This window comes from Oncorhynchus keta, chromosome 22, assembly GCF_023373465.1.
Source record: "Oncorhynchus keta strain PuntledgeMale-10-30-2019 chromosome 22, Oket_V2, whole genome shotgun sequence".
NCBI classification, from domain to species: Eukaryota; Metazoa; Chordata; class Actinopteri; order Salmoniformes; family Salmonidae; genus Oncorhynchus; species Oncorhynchus keta.
The window spans coordinates 55,285,133-55,308,859 of NC_068442.1; the positions used below are offsets into that span (position 1 = coordinate 55,285,133).

The 23,727-nt window shown below is 45.4% G+C and overlaps 2 protein-coding genes across 8 annotated transcripts in view; one reads left to right on the top strand and one right to left on the bottom strand.

Moving 5' to 3' along the window:
- Positions 1 to 3,259: 3,259 nt before the first annotated feature.
- On the bottom strand, positions 3,260 to 4,147 carry LOC127910820 (uncharacterized). The gene has a single exon (XM_052475818.1). It carries the CDS (start codon positions 4,145 to 4,147, stop codon positions 3,260 to 3,262), a length of 888 nt encoding a protein of 295 aa, XP_052331778.1.
- Positions 4,148 to 11,082: 6,935 nt separating this feature from the next.
- tp63 (tumor protein p63) overlaps positions 11,083 to 23,727 on the top strand; it is a 112,569-nt gene continuing 99,924 nt past the window's right edge. For 6 of the 7 annotated variants that reach the window (XR_008076113.1, XR_008076114.1, XR_008076115.1 and 3 more), the window contains exon 1: positions 11,083 to 11,278. Coding sequence is in view for 1 of the 7 variants with exons in the window: in XM_052475669.1 (XP_052331629.1) it covers positions 11,237 to 11,278 (42 nt within the window). In the remaining 6 variants the exon portion in view is untranslated. The remainder of the gene's footprint in view (positions 11,279 to 23,727) is intronic. The other variant, XM_052475669.1, reaches the window with a different exon arrangement.

Genomic DNA, 23,727 nt, shown 5'->3' on the forward strand with positions numbered 1-23,727 from the left:
ATGTAGGGTATGTAAACATTACATAAAGATGGCAAGGTGCAGTAGATGGTATAGAGTACAGTATAGATGGTATAGAGTACAGTATAGATGGTATAGAGTACAGTATAGATGGTATAGAGTACAGTATAGATGGTATAGAGTACAGTATAGATGGTATAGAGTACAGTATAGATGGTATAGAGTACAGTATAGATGGTATAGAGTACAGTATAGATGGTATAGAGTACAGTATAGATGGTATAGAGTACAGTATAGATGGTATCGAGTACAGTATAGATGGTATAGAGTACAGTATAGATGGTATAGAGTACAGTATAGATGGTATAGAGTACAGTATAGATGGTATAGAGTACAGTATAGATGGTATAGAGTACAGTATAGATGGTATAGAGTACAGTATAGATGGTATAGAGTACAGTATAGATGGTATAGAGTACAGTATAGATGGTATAGAGTACAGTATAGATGGTATAGAGTACAGTATAGATGGTATAGAGTACAGTATAGATGGTATAGAGTACAGTATAGATGGTATAGAGTACAGTATAGATGGTATAGAGTACAGTATAGATGGTATAGAGTACAGTATAGATGGTATCGAGTACAGTATAGATGGTATAGAGTACAGTATAGATGGTATAGAGTACAGTATAGATGGTATAGAGTACAGTATAGATGGTATAGAGTACAGTATAGATGGTATAGAGTACAGTATAGATGGTATAGAGTACAGTATAGATGGTATAGAGTACAGTATAGATGGTATAGAGTACAGTATAGATGGTATAGAGTACAGTATAGATGGTATAGAGTACAGTATAGATGGTATAGAGTACAGTATAGATGGTATAGAGTACAGTATAGATGGTATAGAGTACAGTATAGATGGTATAGAGTACAGTATAGATGGTATAGAGTACAGTATAGATGGTATAGAGTACAGTATAGATGGTATAGAGTACAGTATAGGTGGTATAGAGCACAGTATAGATGGTATAGAGTACAGTATAGATGGTATAGAGTACAGTATAGATGGTATAGAGTACAGTATAGATGGTATAGAGTACAGTATAGATGGTATAGAGTACAGTATAGATGGTATAGAGTACAGTATAGATGGTATAGAGTACAGTATAGATGGTATAGAGTACAGTATAGATGGTATAGAGTACAGTATAGATGGTATAGAGTACAGTATAGGTGGTATAGATGGACCACTATGCTGGACAGGAGACATTCCAGTTGATGGGAGTTGAGGAATATTTCATTCAGTCGACATGATTATCTTTGGACTATAGATGTTTGTTTGGGAACTTTTCACTGATTTCTTATTTTGTATTTGATTTTGTTTAATTTCTCTTTGATTATTTGAGCTGTTCTTGCCATAATATGGACTTGGGGTTTTACCAAATAGGGCCGTCTTCTGTATACCACCTCTACCTTGTCACAACACAACTGTTTTGGCAAATAGTAAAAATAAATAAAAACCTTCGAATGAGTAGGTGTGTAATAAAAGTAGGTGTGTCAAAAAGTAGGTGTGTAAAAAAAGTAGGTGTGTCAAAAAGTAGCTGTGTAAAAAAAGAAGCGTCCCTTTTTCAGGACCCTGTCTTTCAAAGATAATTAGTAAAAATCCAAATAACTTTCATTGTAAAGGGTTTAAACACTGTTTCCCATGCTTTCCCATAAACAATTAATGAACATGCACCTGTGGAACGGTCGTTAAGACACTAACAGCTTACAGACGGTAGGAAATTATGGTCACAGTTATAAAAACTTAGGACACTAAAGAGGCCTTTCTACTGACTCTGAAAAACACCAAAAGAAAGATGCCCAGGATCCCTGCTCATCTGCGTGCACGTGCCTTAGGCATGCTGCAAGGAGGCATGAGGACTGCAGATGTGACCAGGGCAATAAATTGCAATGTCCGTACTGTGAGACACCTAAGACAGCGCTACAGGGAGACAGGACGGACAGCTGACTGTCCTCGCAGTGGCAGACCACGTGTAACAACACCTGCACAGGATTGGTACATCCAAACATCACACCTGCGGGACAGGTACAGGATGGCAACAACAACTGCCCGAGTTACACCAGGAACACACAATCCCTCCATCAGTGCTCAGACTGTCCGCAATAGGCAGAGAGAGGCTGGACTGAGGGCTTGTAGGCCTGTTGTAAGGCAGGTCCTCACCAGACATCACAGGCAACAACGTCGCCTATGGGCACAAACCCACCGTAGCTGGACCAGAGAGGACTGGTAACAACGTCACCTATGGGCACAAACCCACCGTAGCTGGACCAGACAGGACTGGCAACAACGTCACCTATGGGCACAAACCCACCGTAGCTGGACCAGACAGGACTGGCAACAACATCGCCTATGGGCACAAACCCACCGTAGCTGGACCAGACAGGACTGGCAACAACGTCACCTATGGGCACAAACCCACCGTAGCTGGACCAGACAGGACTGGCAACAACGTCACCTATGGGCACAAACCCACCGTAGCTGGACCAGACAGGACTGGCAACAACATCGCCTATGGGCACAAACCCACCGTAGCTGGACCAGACAGGACTGGCAACAACGTCACCTATGGGCACAAACCCACCGTAGCTGGACCAGACAGGACTGGCAACAATGTTGCCTATGGGCACAAACCCACCGTAGCTGGACCAGACAGGACTGGCAACAACGTCACCTATGGGCACAAACCCACCGTAGCTGGACCAGACAGGACTGGCAACATGTGCTCTTCACTGACGAGTTGTGATTTTGTCTCACCAGGGGTGATCGTCGGATTCGCATTTATCGTCAAAGGAATGATCGTTACACCGAGGTATTCAGAACCACAACCACAGAGTTCCCTAACCTCTCTTCAACATTTTTCCAATGTTTTCTTAACATAATTCAAGTTGGTTTAGCTAGCTCAACTAATTACTAGCTTCAAAAGAGGTCAGGGCTTGAATGAGATGAGGTCACCGTACTGTGGCAGGTGAGAGGAAGGCCATAACATCAGAACGGGGGTCATTTTGGTTTAACGTGTCTCTCTGCTCTACAGCCACTTGTAAAGTCTGCAGCCCAAGGAGCCTGGGCTGGAACGCAAAATTCCTGGGGATTGGCCAGCTGGGCTATATCTACTAGACATTCTATTGGCTCGGGTCACATATCTGTGCCATGCAATATCGTAACAGTCTACGTTTCACTCACCGGCGGAGTAGTTTGTCATAACCCAGTCTGAGAAGTGATAGCCTATCTTCATTTCCATCCCTGACTGGGTGTGTAGTGGCCTGTGGCCCCTGGACATGGGGTCTGGGTAGGCTGGGTGTGTAGTGGCCTGTGGCCCCTGGACATGGGGTCTGGGTAGGCTGGGTGTGTAGTGGCCTGTGGCCCCTGGACATGGGGTCTGGGCAGGCTGGGTGTGTAGTGGTCAGGGGGTCCTGGTAGGCCTGTGGCCCCTGGACATGGGGTCTGGGTAGGCTGGGTGTGTAGTGGCCTGTGGCCCCTGGACATGGGGTCTGGGTAGGCTGGGTGTGTAGTGGCCTGTGGCCCCTGGACATGGGATCTGGGTAGGCTGGGTGTGTAGTGGCCTGTGGCCCCTGGACATGGGGTCTGGGGTCTGGGCAGGCTGGGTGTGTAGTGGTCTGGGGTCCTGGTAGGTCTGTGGCCCCTGGACATGGGGTCTGGGAGGCTGGGTGTGTAGTGGCCTGTGGACCCTGGACATGGGGTCTGGGCAGGCTGGGTGTGTAGTGGTCTGTGGACCCTGGACATGGGGTCTGGGCAGGCTGGGTGTGTAGTGGCCTGTGGACCCTGGACATGGGGTCTGGGCAGGCTGGGTGTGTAGTGGTCAGGGGGTCTTGGTAGGTCTGTGGCCCCTGGACATGGGGTCTGGGCAGGCTGGGTGTGTAGTGGTCTGTGGCCCCTGGACATGGGGTCTGGGCAGGCTGGGTGTGTAGTGGTCAGGGGTCCTGGTAGGTCTGTGGCCCCTGGACATGGGGTCTGGGCAGGCTGGGTGTGTAGTGGTCTGGGGGTCCTGGTAGGCCTGTGGCCCCTGGACATGGGGTCTGGGCAGGCTGGGTGTGTAGTGGCCTGTGGCCCCTGGACATGTGGTCTGGGTAGGCTGGGTGTGTAGTGGCCCCTGGACATGGGGTCTGGGCAGGCTGGGTGTGTGTCAGGGGTCCTGGTAGGTCTGTGGCCCCTGGACATGGGGTCTGGGCAGGCTTGGGTGTGTAGTGGTCAGGGGGTCCTGGTAGGTCTGTGGCCCCTGGACATGGGGTCTGGGCAGGCTTGGGTGTGTAGTGGTCAGGGGGTCCTGGTAGGTCTGTGGCCCCTGGACATGGGGTCTGGGCAGGCTTGGGTGTGTAGTGGTCAGGGAGTCTTGGTAGGTCTGTGGCCCATGGACATGGGGTCTGGGCAGGCTGGGTGTGTAGTGGTCAGGGGTCCTGGTAGGTCTGTGGCCCCTGGACATGGGGTCTGGGCAGGCTGGGTGTGTAGTGGTCTGGGGGTCCTGGTAGGTCTGTGGCCCCTGGACATGGGGTCTGGGCAGGCTTGGGTGTGTAGTGGTCAGGGAGTCCTGGTAGGTCTGTGGCCCCTGGACATGGGGTCTGGGCAGGCTGGGTGTGTAGTGGTCAGGGAGTCCTGGTAGGTCTGTGGCCCCTGGACATGGGGTCTGGGCAGGCTGGGTGTGTAGTGGTCTGTGGCCCCTGGACATGGGGTCTGGGCAGGCTGGGTGTCGCTACTGATTGTAGACAATCAGCGATAGATGACTCAAGGGCACAGAGTAGTAAGGGTTCTGCTCCGTATAGTGACAGCTTTGAAAGAGTTTAACTTCGGGCCAGTGTTTCCCCTTCTTCTCCTGCAGGAATAGAATTTACCCTCCACCCCACTTACCCTGCACTGTCATCAACCACCTCTCTTATAAAACATCCAGACACTCAGGTTGCAGTGCTGTCTGAAATGTAGCCTAGCGCTTGATAATGTTAACATGTAGCTAACTACAGATCTGATTACATACGAGCGTAATGGTAAAACAAAAAGAAGATTTTGCCTCTGTCAAAAGCTATGAAAGGTACTAATCATTTTTATTTTATTTATTAAATATTTTATTTAACTAGGCAAGTCAGTTAAAATTCTTATTTACAATGATGGCCTACCAAAAAGTTGAATTAAATAAAAATATAGGACAAAACACACAACACTACATAGAGAGACCTAAGACAACACTACATAAAGAGATGCCACAACACTACATAGAGGGAGCTAAGACAACACTACATAAAGAGATGCCACAACACTACATAGAGAGAGACCTAAGACAACACTACATAGAGAGACCTAAGACAACACTACATAGAGAGACCTAAGACAACACTACATAGAGAGACCTAAGACAACACTACATAGAGGGAGCTAAGACAACACTACATAGAGAGACCTAAGACAACATTACATAAAGAGAGACCTAAGACAACACTACATAAAGAGATGCCACAACACTACATAAAGAGAGACCTAAGACAACACTACATAGAGACCTAAGACAACACTACATAGAGAGAGACCTAAGACAACACTACATAAAGAGGGACCTAAGACAACACTACATAGAGAGAGACCTAAGACAACACTACATAAAGAGAGACCTAAGACAACATTACATAAAGAGGGACCTAAGACAACATCACATAAAGAGAGACCTAAGACAACACTACATAGAGGGAGCTAAGACAACACTACATAAAGAGAGACCTAAGACAACACTACATAGAGGGAGCTAAGACAACACTACATAGAGACCTAAGACAACACTACATAGAGAGACCTAAGACAACACTACATAGAGGGAGCTAAGACAACACTACATAGAGGGAGCTAAGACAACACTACATAGAGAGACCTAAGACAACACTACATAGAGGGAGCTAAGACAACACTACATAGAGAGACCTAAGACAACACTACATAGAGAGACCTAAGACAACACTACATAGAGGGAGCTAAGACAACACTACATAGAGGGAGCTAAGACAACACTACATAGAGGGAGCTAAGAAAACACTACATAGAGGGAGCTAAGACAACACTACATAAAGGGAGCTAAGACAACACTACATAGAGAGAGACCTAAGACAACACTACATAGAGAGACCTAAGACAACACTACATAAAGAAAGACCTAAGACAACACTACATAAAGGGAGCTAAGACAACACTACATAGAGAGAGACCTAAGACAACACTACATAGAGAGACCTAAGACAACACTACATAAAGAAAGACCTAAGACAACACTACATAGAGGGAGCTAAGACAACACTACATAGAGAGACCTAAGACAACACTACATAGAGGGAGCTAAGACAACACTACATAGAGGGAGCTAAGACAACACTACATAGAGAGACCTAAGAGAACACTACATAGAGGGAGCTAAGACAACACTACATAGAGAGACCTAAGACAACACTACATAGAGGGAGCTAAGACAACACTACATAGAGGGAGCTAAGACAACACTACATAGAGGGAGCTAAGACAACACTACATAGAGGGAGCTAAGAAAACACTACATAGAGGGAGCTAAGACAACACTACATAGAGAGACCTAAGAAAACACTACATAGAGAGACCTAAGACAACACTACAAAAGTAGTAATGTAATAAGACAGATAGTAATGTAGTGGTATCTCTTCATGGGGGTCATGTAATAAGACAGGCGGTAATGTAGTGGTATCTCTTCATGGGGGTCATGTAATAAGACAGGCGGTAATGTAGTGGTATCTCTTCATGGGGGTCATGTAATAAGACAGGCGGTAATGTAGTGGTATCTCTTCATGGGGGTCATGTAATAAGACAGACAGTAATGTAGTGGTATCTCTTCATGGGGGTCATGTAATAAGACAGACGGTAATGTAGTGGTATCTCTTCATGGGGGTCATGTAATAAGACAGACAGTAATGTAGTGGTATCTCTTCATGGGGGTCATGTAATAAGACAGGCGGTAATGTAGTGGTATCTCTTCATGGGGGTCATGTAATAAGACAGACAGTAATGTAGTGGTATCTCTTCATGGGGGTCATGTAATAAGACATAGTAATGTAGTGGTATCTCTTCATGGGGGTCATGTAATAAGACAGACAGTAATGTAGTGGTATCTCTTCATGGGGGTCATGTAATAAGACAGACAGTAATGTAGTGGTATCTCTTCATGGGGGTCATGTAATAAGACAGGCGGTAATGTAGTGGTATCTCTTCATGGGGGTCATGTAATAAGACAGGCGGTAATGTAGTGGTATCTCTTCATGGGGGTCATGTAATAAGACAGATAGTAATGTAGTGGTATCTCTTCATGGGGGTCATGTAATAAGACAGATAGTAATGTAGTGGTATCTCTTCATGGGGGTCATGTAATAAGACATAGTAATGTAGTGGTATCTCTTCATGGGGGTCATGTAATAAGACAGATAGTAATGTAGTGGTATCTCTTCATGGGGGTCATGTAATAAGACAGGCGGTAATGTAGTGGTATCTCTTCATGGGGGTCATGTAATAAGACAGACAGTAATGTAGTGGTATCTCTTCATGGGGGTCATGTAATAAGACAGACAGTAATGTAGTGGTATCTCTTCATGGGGGTCATGTAATAAGACAGGCTCTACAGGCTACACTTCCAGCCAATACATCAGACATGTTGTTTAGCCTCTACAGGCTACACTTCCAGCCAATACATCAGACATGTTGTTTAGCCTCTACAGGCTACACTTCCAGCCAATACATCAGACATGTTGTTTAGCCTCTACAGGCTACACTTCCAGCCAATACATCAGACATGTTGTTTAGCCTCTACAGGCTACACTTCCAGCTAACATCCAATACATCAGACATGTTGTTTAGCCTCTACAGGCTACACTTCCAGCCAATACATCAGACATGGTTTAGCCTATCAGGCTACACTTCCAGCCAATACATCAGACATGTTGTTTAGCCTCTACAGGCTACACTTCCAGCCAATACATCAGACATGTTGTTTAGCCTCTACAGGCTACACTTCCAGCCAATACATCAGACATGTTGTTTAGCCTCTATAGGCTACACTTCCAGCCAATACATCAGACATGTTGTTTAGCCTCTACAGGCTACACTTCCAGCCAATACATCAGACATGTTGTTTAGCCTCTATAGGCTACACTTCCAGCCAATACATCAGACATGTTGTTTAGCCTCTACAGGCTACACTTCCAGCCAATACATCAGACATGTTGTTTAGCCTCTACAGGCTACACTTCCAGCCAATACATCAGACATGTTGTTTAGCCTCTACAGGCTACACTTCCAGCCATTACATCAGACATGTTGTTTAGCCTCTACAGGCTACACTTCCAGCCATTACATCAGACATGTTGTTTAGCCTCTATAGGCTACACTTCCAGCCAATACATCAGACATGTTGTTTAGACAGGCTACACTTCCAGCTAACATCCAATACATCAGACATGTTGTTTAGTAGGCTACACTTCCAGCTAACATCCAATACATCAGACATATTGTTTAGCCTCTACAGGCTACACTTCCAGCCATTACATCAGACATGTTGTTTAGCCTCTATAGGCTACACTTCCAGCCATTACATCAGACATGTTGTTTAGCCTCTACAGGCTACACTTCCAGCCATTACATCAGACATGTTGTTTAGCCTCTATAGGCTACACTTCCAGCTAACATCCAATACATCAGACATGTTGTTTAGCCTCTACAGGCTACACTTCCAGCTAACATCCAATACATCAGACATGTTGTTTAGCCTCTACAGGCTACACTTCCAGCTAACATCCAATACATCAGACATGTTGTTTAGCCTCTACAGGCTACACTTCCAGCTAACATCCAATACATCAGACATGTTGTTTAGCCTCTACAGGCTACACTTCCAGCTAACATCCAATACATCAGACATGTTGTTTAGCCTCTACAGGCTACACTTCCAGCCAATACATCAGACATGTTGTTTAGCCTCTATAGGCTACACTTCCAGCTAACATCCAATACATCAGACATGTTGTTTAGCCTCTACAGGCTACACTTCCAGCTAACATCCAATACATCAGACATGTTGTTTAGCCTCTACAGGCTACACTTCCAGCCATTACATCAGACATGTTGTTTAGCCTCTACAGGCTACACTTCCAGCCAATACATCAGACATGTTGTTTAGCCTCTACAGGCTACACTTCCAGCTAACATCCAATACATCAGACATGTTGTTTAGCCTCTACAGGCTACACTTCCAGCCAATACATCAGACATGTTGTTTAGCCTCAGGCTACACCTCCAGCCAATACATCAGACATGTTGTTTAGCCTCTACAGGCTACACCTCCAGCCAATACATCAGACATGTTGTTTAGCCTCTATAGGCTACACTTCCAGCCAATACATCAGACATGTTGTTTAGCCTCTACAGGCTACACTTCCAGCCAATACATCAGACATGTTGTTTAGCCTCTACAGGCTACACTTCCAGCCAATACATCAGACATGTTGTTTAGCCTCTACAGGCTACACCTCCAGCCAATACATCAGACATGTTGTTTAGCCTCTACAGGCTACACTTCCAGCCAATACATCAGACATGTTGTTTAGCCTCTACAGGCTACACTTCCAGCCAATACATCAGACATGTTGTTTAGCCTCTACAGGCTACACTTCCAGCCAATACATCAGACATGTTGTTTAGCCTCTACAGGCTACACTTCCAGCCAATACATCAGACATGTTGTTTAGCCTCTACAGGCTACACTTCCAGCCAATACATCAGACATGTTGTTTAGCCTCTACAGGCTACACCTCCAGCCATTACATCAGACATGTTGTTTAGCCTCTATAGGCTACACTTCCAGCTAACATCCAATACATCAGACATGTTGTTTAGCCTCTACAGGCTACACTTCCAGCCATTACATCAGACATGTTGTTTAGCCTCTACAGGCTACACTTCCAGCCATTACATCAGACATGTTGTTTAGCCTCTACAGGCTACACTTCCAGCCAATACATCAGACATGTTGTTTAGCCTCTACAGGCTACACCTCCAGCCAATACATCAGACATGTTGTTTAGCCTCTATAGGCTACACTTCCAGCCAATACATCAGACATGTTGTTTAGCCTCTACAGGCTACACTTCCAGCCAATACATCAGACATGTTGTTTAGCCTCTACAGGCTACACTTCCAGCCAATACATCAGACATGTTGTTTAGCCTCTACAGGCTACACTTCCAGCCAATACATCAGACATGTTGTTTAGCCTCTACAGGCTACACTTCCAGCCAATACATCAGACATGTTGTTTAGCCTCTACAGGCTACACCTCCAGCCAATACATCAGACATGTTGTTTAGCCTCTATAGGCTACACTTCCAGCCAATACATCAGACATGTTGTTTAGCCTCTACAGGCTACACTTCCAGCCAATACATCAGACATGTTGTTTAGCCTCTATAGGCTACACTTCCAGCCAATACATCAGACATGTTGTTTAGCCTCTATAGGCTACACTTCCAGCCAATACATCAGACATGTTGTTTAGCCTCTATAGGCTACACTTCCAGCTAACATCCAATACATCAGACATGTTGTTTAGCCTCTATAGGCTACACTTCCAGCTAACATCCAATACATCAGACATGTTGTTTAGCCTCTATAGGCTACACTTCCAGGTTTCCAACAGCAGGTCAGTTCAGCATTCAGAGCCTTTAAGGACATTAGAACATAATACCCCATGTGGATATTCAAGGCTATATTGTTGTTGACATATTGTCCTGTAGAACAGAGCAGTGCGTTGTCCGAAAGCAGTTTGAAATTAACTCTACTGGTTGTGTTGATGTTGACGATAGAAGAAGGGAATCTACTGAGTGAACTGTATGTGTTTGACAGAGCGTCTTTAGGGAGAGACACAAGGAGAACCAGAGAGCTTCTCCGGGAGATGGGTGTGGGCTTACCACCCCAGGTATTGGACAGGTACCTCCTCAGATCCCTCCTCCTCCCTACCCCCCACCCCCACCCCCTGGTATATATCTCCCTCCCATAGATTCCTATAGAGACTCTTTGCCTGTCCTGTCCTGTTGTCATCCATAGTCCTCATAGCCACTCGTTCATTCAGACTGAGACAGGGACCAGAGGTTCATCCTGGAGTCAGTGGAGCACACAGCAGCAGCACTGCTCAACCTCAGCGCCAACATGTTGTATCTGGAGACGGGGACGCCCACGTCGTACAGCGAGGTAAGGCCCAGGGAGGAGGCACCTACTGGGGCATCAGGGACCGCTAACATCCCCTTGGCTCCATGGAGCTTTGATGGTTGTGGGACAGATGGAATATTTGATGTCAGGCCTCAAACTGAAATACCTAATAGGACTGTTACTGCCACTTTAATATTTTATATTCCACCCCATGAAATCAGTTTGATATGTTTTGGGCTCTGAGGTTATTGGCGGATTAGGGCTCAGTGGCGGTATAGAGCTTCATTTAACAAAGGAGTAGTTAAAAACCATAAGTTTTAAATCTGTCTGTGGCCCTCACAAACAAACAGAGAAAGATGGTTTGGCGACAGATTCCTCTTTGTTTGCGTTTCGATTTAGTGGCGTTGTGTGTGTGTGTGTGCAGGGGAATGTAAACACCTGGAGTGTTTGTTGAATAGAGGAAAAGGTGCTATATGAAATGGCTGCTCTGCTCTGCTACCCTGTCCTGTTCTAATTATAATAGTTCTAGTTCCAATGGTTCTAGGTCCATTAGTTCTAATTATAATAGTTCTATTTCCATTAGTTCCTGTTCCAATAGTTCTAATTATAATAGTTCTAGTTCCAATGGTTCTAGGTCCATTAGTTCTAATTATAATAGTTGTAGTTCCAATAGTTCTAATTATAATAGTTCCTGTTCCAATAGTTCTAATTATAATAGTTCTAGTTCCAATAGTTCTAATTATAATAGTTCTATTTCCATTAGTTCTAGTTCCAATAGTTCTAATTATAATAGTTCTAGATCCAATAGTTCTAATTATAATAGTTCTAGATCCAATAGTTCTAATTATAATAGTTATAGTTCCAATAGTTCTAATTATAATAATTCTAGTTCCATTAGTTCCTGTTCCAATAGTTCTAATTATAATAGTTCTAGTTCCAATAGTTCTAATTATAATAGTTCTAGTTCCAATAGTTCTAATTATAATAGTTCTAGTTCCAATAGTTCTAATTATAATAGTTCTAGTTCCAATAGTTCTAATTATAATAGTTCTAGTTCCAATAGTTCTAATTATAATCGTTCTAGTTTCAATAGTTCTAGTTCCAATAGTTCTAATTATAATAGTTCTAGTTCCAATAGTTCTAATTATAATCGTTCTAGTTTCAATAGTTCTAGTTCTAATTATAATAGTTCTAGTTCCAATAGATCTCATTATAATAGTTCTAATTATAATAGTTCTATTTCCAATAGTTCTAATTATAATAGTTCTTGTTCCAATAGTTCTAATTATAATAGTTCTTGTTCCAATAGTTCTAGTTACATCAGTGTTTTCACCTTCATCTGACAAGACTGTAAATGTTCAGTAATTATGTCATGGATAGTATTGCTTTTCTGGGATTTTACACTGATTTTGATTACAGAACAGAACAGAATCAAAATAGATATCGTGTCTGATTTATCTCCCCAAATGATCCTGTAACTTTGTATGAATTGGTATTGTGTATAAGCCTAGTTGTGGCTTTGATAAAGACTATTCCTGTGATTCCATTTCCAGACAGAAGATAAAATGGTGGTTGATGGGTGGATCTGGAGACATGGGTTGTGATTTGAAGAGCCTTGCAGAGCAGTGCTCTTTTCACGTTGTATAAGGAACAGAAAAATGTACATTTTACATGGAAACAATTTAGCCTAAAATAATGTGCCATAGTTCAGGTGGTTGAATGAAATCAGGTAAAGAATGTCAGATTTTTTGTGACATTATGAAGCTAGATTGATGCGTTCTAAACTTATTTGGGGTTATCCAAAATGGAGCCAAAATATCATTGACGGGAAACAGAAATGTTGTGGTTTTTAAAGCTGTTTTGGCGGTTTGAATTACAGGCGTTGACATAGTGAGTGAAATAAGGGGTCTCGTCTATAAATGACCATCTGGAAATGTGTCACAGATGACTGTTTTCGAGACAGAAGTGACACAGTAGAAAGTTCTGTTCCCGTTGACAACAACAGATAATGGTGACGACAAACTAGTCACTGTGATTATATTCAGTATTCAGGCTTTTTGTTTATTTATGATCCTGTTCTATTTCTGGATCATTTGTGTCAAATATCACTTTACTTTGAACAAGTAAAGTTATTTCTGTAGTGGCCGTGCTTCTACACCTGCATTGCTTGCTGTTTGGGGTTTTAGGCTGCGTTTCTGTACAGCACTTAGAGATATCAGCTGATGTACGAAGGGCTTTATAAATACATTTGATTTGCCCTGAATATTTTATATTTCTGGAATTCATAGTTTCTCATATTTTTATGCCAATTGTTATCTTGGTATTTTTGTAATATGCTTTTTTTTTTTTTGGGGGCAGATTAGCACTTCTGAACTGTGTTAATGTGATTAAACATAGAAATAATCCTATTTTATTTGTCCCATTATGTTATATGTTAAGACTACAGTCTCCGGGTGTCAATCTGCTACTCTCCACCCCGTCTAGGATGGCCGTTAGAGCTAAACAGCTCTGTCTGGTTGTTCATCTAAAACCCACCATTCTTAGCGCTCAGGGTGTCAGTCTACCTAATACCTGACGGCTCTACTCTGCTGGTATAGGACTGGTGTCAACACACACAGTGGATATACCCGAGACCTCTGAACCCCCTTCCTGTGGGTTTTAATCTGGGGACAGGTAACCCAACGGTCCACAGGTTTGGTTTGTAATGCTCTCACAGTCACAGATTTCTTCTGAAAAGATAGTTGGAAATGGGGAGTGTTTTTATGTATTTGACGGTTGAACCATTATGCATATTCTGTTCTTAAACAGGTGATAAGTGATAAGGGACTTTACTTGTGAAGTCATAAATAAAAAAGTAGTTGGTATCAAACGTCTCCGTAAGAATCACTGATGGCTTCTCAGATTTGTAAGGGGGCAGATTGCAGGTGTGGCAGGCCAACTCTTTTAAGTTTACTGAGCGGGGTTCTCTCTGTCCACCTATATCCCTTCTGGCTGTGTCCCAAAGATCCCCCTGTTACCTACATAGTGCACTAATTCTGTCATTTAGGATGCGGACTCTGGGTAAAGTATCAGGTTCCTCCCTCTTATCTTTCCAGGGAGCCTCCAGGGACATCAGGAATGGGGCGGGCCAGGCGCTGCTGTTTTAGTCCCCGCTCGTAATTGCTTTAATGGTGTGTTGTTGTAGATACAATCACCTGCTCTACCCACCCCAGCAGGTATACAGGACTGCTTGAAAGGTTGTGAACCCTACAGGTCTGGTCATTATTGTTGCTAGAAAATATAAAAATAAAAATCCTTATCTTAAACCCCAATTTGTAATAAAGACATTCCAAGTAAATGACATTAAAAAAAAATATATATATATATTTGTATTGTTTATTTAACAAACGTGGTTTATTTAACAGAAACTCAGATTTGATGTGTGCAAAAATATCTGAGCTCCTTTAGTCAATAGCTTGTAGCACCTCCATTAGCAGTGACAACTTGGAGCAAACGTCTCCTATAGCCAGTAATCAGTCTTTGACATCTGTTTCTGACCACTCCTCCTTGCAGAACTTAGCCAATTGTATAGTGAGGTTTGAGGGGTGTCTGGCATGAAATTCCCGCTTCAGGTCCTGCCACAGCGTCTCGATTGGATTTAGGTGCAGGACTTTGGCCAATCCAAAACACAAATCTTCTTTCTCCTGAGCCATTCTTTGGTAGATTTGATTGAATGCTCTTTGGCTCGTTGTCTTGTTGAACGATACGTTTTTGGCCCAGCTTGAGCTCCTTGACTGATGGCATGACGTTCTGTTCCAGAATCTCCTGGTGTACCTCAGAATTCATGGTTCCCTTAATGATCTAGAGTCATCCAGATCTAGAAGAAAATCAGCCCCAGATCTTGACATTCCCACCACTATGCTGGAATGTTGGGATAAGGTTCTTTTGGTGGTAGGCAGTGTTGGGTTTTCGGCAAACTTGGCGGTGTTGATTGACCAAAAAGGTCAATTTTAGCCTCATCTGTCCATAGAATGGACTTCCAGAAACCTTTTTTTTTAGGTTTGTCTCCGAGACACTTAAGACGGGCAGTTTGGGTCTTTTTTTGACAGCCAAGGCTTCCTCCTAGCAACCCTCCCTTGAACAGCATTTTTGATTCAGCGTTCTTCTTATTGTTGAAGCACAGTTACCCAAGATGCAGCAAGGGAGGTCTGGGAGGTCTCTAGATGTTTGGGTTGGCTTTTACCCTGATGTATTATTGTTCTTGTGGCTCTTGGGGATACTTTGGAAGGACGTCCACTTCTAGGTCGAGTTGCTGTCATGTTAAAGGCTCTCCATTTGGTAAATGCTTTATCCTCACAGTGGACTGATGGAGCTGAAATCTTTTTGAAATGATTTTCTATCCTTCCCCAAACTGATGTCCTCTGAGATGTCCTTTCCTCTCGGTATGGTGTGCTGTCCATTCGCCTGGATGGTTAAACACCAAACTGACCCAGGTTTCTTATCTCTCTTATCAATCCTGCCCAAACTCTTTCCTAACCATCTCTCCTTTTGATTGGTTCATTTGGTACCCAGTTATTGACCCACCTGATTTGACTTACCTACTTGATTTAACCAATACAACTTGGGATTCACTTATTTTTGCACTAATTCATTGTTAGTAATATATAATATAATAATATATGCCATTTAGCAGACGCTTTTATCCAAAGCGACTTACAGTCATGTGTGCATACATTCTACGTATGGGTGGTCCCGGGAATCGAACCCACTACCCTGGCGTTACAAGCGCCATGCTCTACCAACTGAGCTACAGAAGGACCAATAGGAGCAGAGCAGGTGTTTAGGTGGCCAATAGGAGCAGAGCAGGTGTTTAGGTGGCCAATAGGAGCAGAGCAGGTGTTTAGGTGGCCAATAGGAGCAGAGCAGGTGTTTAGGTGGCCAATAGGAGCAGAGCAGGTGTTTAGGTGGCCAATAGGAGCAGAGCAGGTGTTTAGGTGGCCAATAGGAGCAGAGCAGGTGTTTAGGTGGCCAATAGGAGCAGAGCAGGTGTTTAGGTGGCCAATAGGAGCAGAGCAGGTGTTTAGGTGGCCAATAGTTGTTGTTTCCCCACTACACGCATGACTTTCTCTACACCAACGTATGGTATTGGTAAGTATAAACCTGTTATGTCAGAGACTGGTTCTGATTTAAATGAAGTTTTCATGGTAAAAATCTGTAACTACACAAGGGATTCCCATACTTCCAAGCAGCACTGTACATCATCCAAACCAGGCCTCCAGTCCACCCTGCTAGAGCTGTTAATGCCCCCACCCTAGACACCACTCACCCCTGACCCCAGGGACCACCTTCACCCTTCAGACTCACCCAGGGACCACCTCCACCCTTCAGACTGGCCCAGGGACCACCCACACCCTTCAAACTGACCCAGGGACCACCCACACCCTTCAGACTGACCCAGGGACCACCCACACCCTTCAGACTGACCCAGGGACCACCCACACCCTTCAGACTGACCCAGGGACCACCTCCACCCTTCAGACTGACCCAGGGACCACCTCCACCCTTCAGACTGACCCAGGGACCACCCACACCCTTCAGACTGACCCAGGGACCACCTCCACCCTTCAGACTGACCCAGGGACCACCCACACCCTTCAGACTCACCCAGGGACCACCTCCACCCTTCAGACTGACCCAGGGACCACCTTCACCCTTCAGACTGACCCAGGGACCACCTTCACCCTTCAGACTCACCCAGGGACCACCTCCACCCTTCAGACTCACCCAGGGACCACCTCCACCCTTCAGACTCACCCAGGGACCACCTTCACCCTTCAGACTCACCCAGGGACCACCTCCACCCTTCGGACTGACCCAGGGACCACCCACACCCTTCAGACTGACCCAGGGATGACCTTCACCCTTCAGACTCACCCAGGGACCACCTCCACCCTTCAGACTCACCCAGGGACCACCTCCACCCTTCAGACTCACCCAGGGACCACCTTCACCCTTCAGACTCACCCAGGGACCACCCCACCCTTCAGACTCACCCAGGGACCACCTCCACCCTTCAGACTCACCCAGGGACCACCCACACCCTTCAGACTCACCCAGGGACCACCCACACCCTTCAGACTGACCCAGGGACCACCTCCACCCTTCGGACTGACCCAGGGACCACCCACACCCTTCAGACTGACCCAGGGACCACCCACACCCTTCAGACTGACCCAGGGACCACCTACACCCTTCAGACTGACCCAGGGACCACCCACACCCTTCAGACTGACCCAGGGACCACCTCCACCCTTCAGACTGACCCAGGGACCACCCACACCCTTCAGACTGACCCAGGGACCACCTCCACCCTTCAGACTGACCCAGGGACCACCCACACCCTTCAGACTGACCCAGGGACCACCTCCACCCTTCAGACTGACCCAGGGACCACCTCCACCCTTCAGACTGACCCAGGGACCACCTCCACCCTTCAGACTGACCCAGGGACCACCTCCACCCTTCAGACTCACCCAGGGACCACCTCCACCCTTCAGACTGACCCAGGGACCACTTCCACCCTTCAGACTGACCCAGGGACCACCTTCACCCCTTCACCCTGACCCAGGGACCACCCCACCCTTCAGACTCACCCAGGGACCACCTCCACCCTTCAGACTCACCCAGGGACCACCCACACCCTTCAGACTCACCCAGGGACCACCTCCACCCTTCAGACTGACCCAGGGACCACCTCCACCCTTCAGACTCACCCAGGGACCACCCACACCCTTCAGACTCACCCAGGGACCACCTCCACCCTTCAGACTGACCCAGGGACCATCTCCACCCTTCAGACTGACCCAGGGACCACCTCCACCCTTCAGACTGACCCAGGGACCACCCACACCCTTCAGACTGACCCAGGGACCACCTCCACCCTTCAGACTGACCCAGGGACCACCCACACCCTTCAGACTGACCCAGGGACCACCTTCACCCTGACCCAGGGACCACCCACACCCTTCAGACTGACCCAGGGACCATCTCCACCCTTCAGACTGACCCAGGGACCACCCACACCCTTCAGACTGACCCAGGGACCACCCCCACCCTTCAGACTGACCCAGGGACCACCTCCACCCTTCAGACTGACCCAGGGACCACCCACACCCTTCAGACTGACCCAGGGACCACCTCCACCCTTCAGACTGACCCAGGGACCACCTCCACCCTTCAGACTGACCCAGGGACCACCTCCACCCTTCAGACTGACCCAGGGACCACCTCCACCCTTCAGACTGACCCAGGGACCACCTCCACCCTTCAGACTGACCCAGGGACCACCTCCACCCTTCAGACTGACCCAGGGACCACCTCCACCCTTCAGACTGACCCAGGGACCACCTCCACCCTTCAGACTGACCCAGGGACCACCTCCACCCTTCAGACTGACCCAGGGACCACCTCCACCCTTCAGACTGACCCAGGGACCACCCACACCCTTCAGACTGACCCAGGGACCACAGTGCAGGTCAGAGGAGAGGCTGGAATGTATTCTCCCCTCTGGCCAGGTCTAAGGGCCAGGTCGGTCCTCTTCTATTCCTCCCTGGGGCAACGGTCTCCTCTGGTTCCTGTCATTTATTGACCGTTTTAAAGTTCTGAGGTGATCAATGGCCTCATGCTGCCTTGTGTAGTAATAGCTATAAGCTATTGCAAGGAGTAGGGGTCCGATTTATTGACCTCCCCTGTCTCTGAACTTTCTCCTGGTGGTAAAGAGATAGTAACAATAGAATAAGCAGCATCACTTTCACCAGAGAGGAAATGTTGCCAGTTTAAAGTAAGCCTAATATTTGGTCATGTCAAATAATGAATTGGGACTACTGTATCTCAGATGAATCTGATTGGTTCCAACCCGTATCCTAAATAGCCCATAGAGATGCATATGGTTCCAAAACTATGGCAACTGATTCGTGGAGAGAGTGGTACTAAATATAATACTATTTTTTTTAAACTGTCAAATCAAAACAATTTAGATGTAAGATCTTAATTTGACCAGATTCTCCCAGCAGGAAAAGGAATTATACAGCAACAGGAAATGGGAATTATTTTGAGGATTATAATTTCATGGACATTTTTTATAGGGGTTGATACATTTTTTAGTCAGGGTAAATCAAGTCTGACATTTTTTAGTCAGGGTAAATCAAGTCTGACATTTTTTAGTCAGGGTAAATCAAGTCTGAGCATTTTTTAGTCAGGGTAAATCAAGTCTGACATTTTTAGTCAGGGTGTCTAGTATGTGCCAAACCATTTTTTTAGTCATGGTACAAATTCAACTCTGACATTTTTTAGTCAGGGTAAAGATGCTGACATTTTTTAGTCAGGGTAAAGCAAGCTGACTTTTTGCATATGGAATCGACAAGCTATCACTCTGAAGGTTTTTAGGGGGCAAATCAAGCCTGTCCACTTTTTTAACCACAGTAACTAAGTCTCAGACAATTTTTTAGTCAGGGTAAAAAGTCTGACATTTTTTAGAATAGGGTAAATCAAGTCTGACATTTTTAGTCAGGGAAATCTAAAGTAGTGACATTTTTTAGGGAATAGGGTAAATCAAGTAGTGACATTTTTGGAATAGGGTCTAAAGTAGTGCACATTCTTTAGTCAGGGTAAATCAAGTCTGAATAAGGGTAAAGTAGTCTGACATTTTTTATAGGGTAAATCAAGTCTGACAGTTTTTTAGTCAGGGAATAGGGCTCTGGTCTAAATTCTTTACTACATGGGTAAATGGTCTTAAATGAGCATTTCCTGCATCGACAGGGTGGAATAGGGTGATCAAGTAGTGCACTACATAGGTGTCTAAAGTATGCACTACATAGGAAAACCAAATAGTCACTACATAGGGAAAGGGCATTCTAAAGTATGAATACATGGGGAATAGGGTAAAGATGCTGACCTATTGAATAGAGTCTAAAGCTGCTGTTTGCATATGGAATCGAAAGCTAGTCACTACATAGGGAAGGTCAAAGGTAGTGCACTACATGGAATAAGGTCCAAAGTAGTTAACCACAGCAATATGGGCTCTGGTCTAAAGACAACCCATGGGGAATAGGGTCTAAAGTAGTGCACAACATAGGGAATAGGGTCTAAAGTAGTGCACTACATAGGGAATAGGGTCTAAAGTAGTGCACCACATAGGAATAGGGTCTAAAGTAGTGCACTACATAGGGAATAAGGTCTAAAGTAGTGCACTACATAGGGAATAGGGTCTAAAGTAGTGCACTACATAGGGAATAGGGTCTAAAGTAGTGCACTACATAGGGAATAGGGTCTAAAGTAGTGCACTACATAGGGAATAAGGTCTAAAGTAGTGCACTACATAGGGAATAAGGTCTAAAGTAGTGCACTACATAGGGAATAGGGCTCTGGTCTAAAGTAGTGCACTACATGGGGAATATGGTCTAAAGTAGTGCACTACATAGGGAATAGGGTCTAAAGTAGTGCACTACATAGGGAATAAGGTCTAAAGTAGTGCACTACATAGGGAATAGGGTCTAAAGTAGTGCACTACATAGGGAATAGGGCTCTGGTCTAAAGTAGTGCACTACATAGGGAATAGGGTCTAAAGTAGTGCACTACATAGGGAATAGGGTCTAAAGTAGTGCACTACATAGGGAATAAGGTCTAAAGTAGTGCACTACATAGGGAATAGGGTCTAAAGTAGTGCACTACATAGGGAATAGGGTCTAAAGTAGTGCACTACATAGGGAATAGGGTCTAAAGTAGTGCACTACATAGGGAATAGGGTCTAAAGTAGTGCACTACATAGGGAATAGGGTCTAAAGTAGTGCACTACATAGGAATAGGGTCTAAAGTAGTGCACTACATAGGAATAGGGTCTAAAGTAGTGCACTACATAGGGAATAGGGCTCTGGTAAAGTAGTGCACTACATGGGGAATAGGGTCTAAAGTAGTGCACTACATAGGGAATAGGGTCTAAAGTAGTGCACTACATAGGGAATAGGTCTAAAGTAGTGCACTACATAGGGAATAGGGTCTAAAGTAGTGCACTACATAGGGAATAGGGCTCTAAGGTCTAAAGTAGTGCACTACATAGGGAATAAGGTCTAAAGTAGTGCATTACATAGGGAATAGGGTCTAAAGTAGTGCACTACATAGGGAATAGGGTCTAAAGTAGTCCACTACATAGGGAATAGGGTCTAAAGTAGTCCACTACATAGGGAATAGGGTCTAAAGTAGTGCACTACATAGGGAATAAGGTCTAAAGTAGTGCACTACATAGGGAATAGGGTCTAAAGTAGTCCACTACATAGGGAATAGGGTACCATTTGGAATGTATCTAGTTTTCCCATCGGTGCTTAGATTCTGAAATGTTGACTCCAGAATCTGCCTTTTAGACAAAGAAAAACTCAAGAGACCTGGAACAGAACAGACAGCTTTCCATTTGAGCAGCAACTTTTTCACCAGCTTTATTAAAAGCTGTTGAGGACATCAAGGCCTTTTTTGATTTAGTGTGGTTGCGTCCCAAATGTCACTCTTATTTCCTATGTAGGGTGTAATATAGTGCACTGATGGCCAAAAGGAGTTGACTATAAAAGGGTGCGTGCATTGTGTTTCTGCCTGACCTCCGCCCCCAGGGGCTGGGCCTCAGAGGGCTAGGAGGAGCAGGGCTGTAAACGGAAGGGTGATTTAAATCACTGCTGTATTACAGTGGAATCAGACCTGATTGTAAAGGGAAGAGGAAGAAGGGGCCTGAATATCTCTCTTTTTAAGGGTTGATAGCCTCCACTTCCACTCAGTTAAACATTCAAGCTGACTTTAGGTGGTTCCCTGGTTTCAAATTGGAATCCATATTTCCCTTTGTCTTCCCATGTATGTCTTCATTATTTACTTCCTAATCTGTTCATTTTTCATCCACGGAATGTAATAAAAGGTGGGAACGTACGAAGTGGAACCTCTTAGGCCATAGTCCTGGTAGGAAGTGGAACCTCTTAGGCCATAGTCTTGGTAGGAAGTGGAACCTCTTAGGCCATAGTCTTGGTAGGAAGTGGAACCTCTTAGGCCATAGTCCTGGTAGGAAGTGGAACCTCTTAGGCCATAGTCCTGGTAGGAAGTGGAACCTCTTAGGCCATAGTCTTGGTAGGAAGTGGAACCTCTTAGGCCATAGTCCTGGTAGGAAGTGGAACCTCTTAGGCCATAGTCCTGGTAGGAAGTGGAACCTCTTAGGCCATAGTCCTGGTAGGAAGTGGAACCTCTCAGGCCATAGTCCTGGTAGGAAGTGGAACCTCTTAGGCCATAGTCCTGGTAGGAAGTGGAACCTCTTAGGCCATAGTCCTGGTAGGAAGTGGAACCTCTTAGGCCATAGTCTTGGTAGGAAGTGGAACCTCTTAGGCCATAGTCTTGGTAGGAAGTGGAACCTCTTAGGCCATAGTCCTGGTAGGAAGTGGAACCTCTTAGGCCATAGTCCTGGTAGGAAGTGGAACCTCTTAGGCCATAGTCCTGGTAGGAAGTGGAACCTCTTAGGCCATAGTCTTGGTAGGAAGTGGAACCTCTTAGGCCATAGTCCTGGTAGGAAGTGGAACCTCTTAGGCCATAGTCCTGGTAGGAAGTGGAACCTCTTAGGCCATAGTCCTGGCAGGAAGTGGAACCTCTCAGGCCATAGTCCTGGTAGGAAGTGGAACCTCTTAGGCCATTGTCCTGGTATGAAGTAGAACCTCTTAGGCCATAGTCCTGGTAGGAAGTAGAACCTCTTAGGCCATTGTCCTGGTATGAAGTAGAACCTCTTAGGCCATAGTCCTGGTAGGAAGTGGAACCTCTTAGGCCATTGTCCTGGTAGGAAGTAGAACCTCTTAGGCCATAGTCCTGGTATGAAGTAGAACCTCTTAGGCCATTGTCCTGGTATGAAGTAGAACCTCTTAGGCCATAGTCCTGGTATGAAGTGGAACCTCTTAGACCATAGTCCTGGTATGAAGTAGAACCTCTTAGGCCATAGTCCTGGTATGAAGTGGAACCTCTTAGACCATAGTCCTGGTAGGAAGTAGTACCTCTTAGGCCATTGTCCTGGTATGAAGTAGAACCTCTTAGGCCATAGTCCTGGTAGGAAGTGGAACCTCTTAGGCCATAGTCCTGGCAGGAAGTGGAACCTCTCAGGCCATAGTCCTGGTAGGAAGTGGAAACTCTTAGGCCATAGTCCTGGTATGAAGTGGAACCTCTTAGGCCATAGTCCTGGTAGGAAGTAGAACCTCTTAGGCCATAGTCTTGGTAGGAAGTGGAACCTCTTAGGCCATAGTCTTGGTAGGAAGTGGAACCTCTTAGGCCATAGTCCTGGTAGGAAGTGGAACCTCTTAGGCCATAGTCCTGGTAGGAAGTGGAACCTCTTAGGCCATAGTCCTGGTAGGAAGTGGAACCTCTTAGGCCATAGTCCTGGTAGGAAGTGGAACCTCTTAGGCCATAGTCCTGGTAGGAAGTAGAACCTCTTAGGCCATAGTCCTGGT

Excerpts from the sequence above, each read along its gene's own strand:
- LOC127910820 (XM_052475818.1), bottom strand. The coding sequence starts at position 4,147 with ATGTCCAGGGGCCACTACACACCCAGCCTACCCAGACCACATGTCCAG.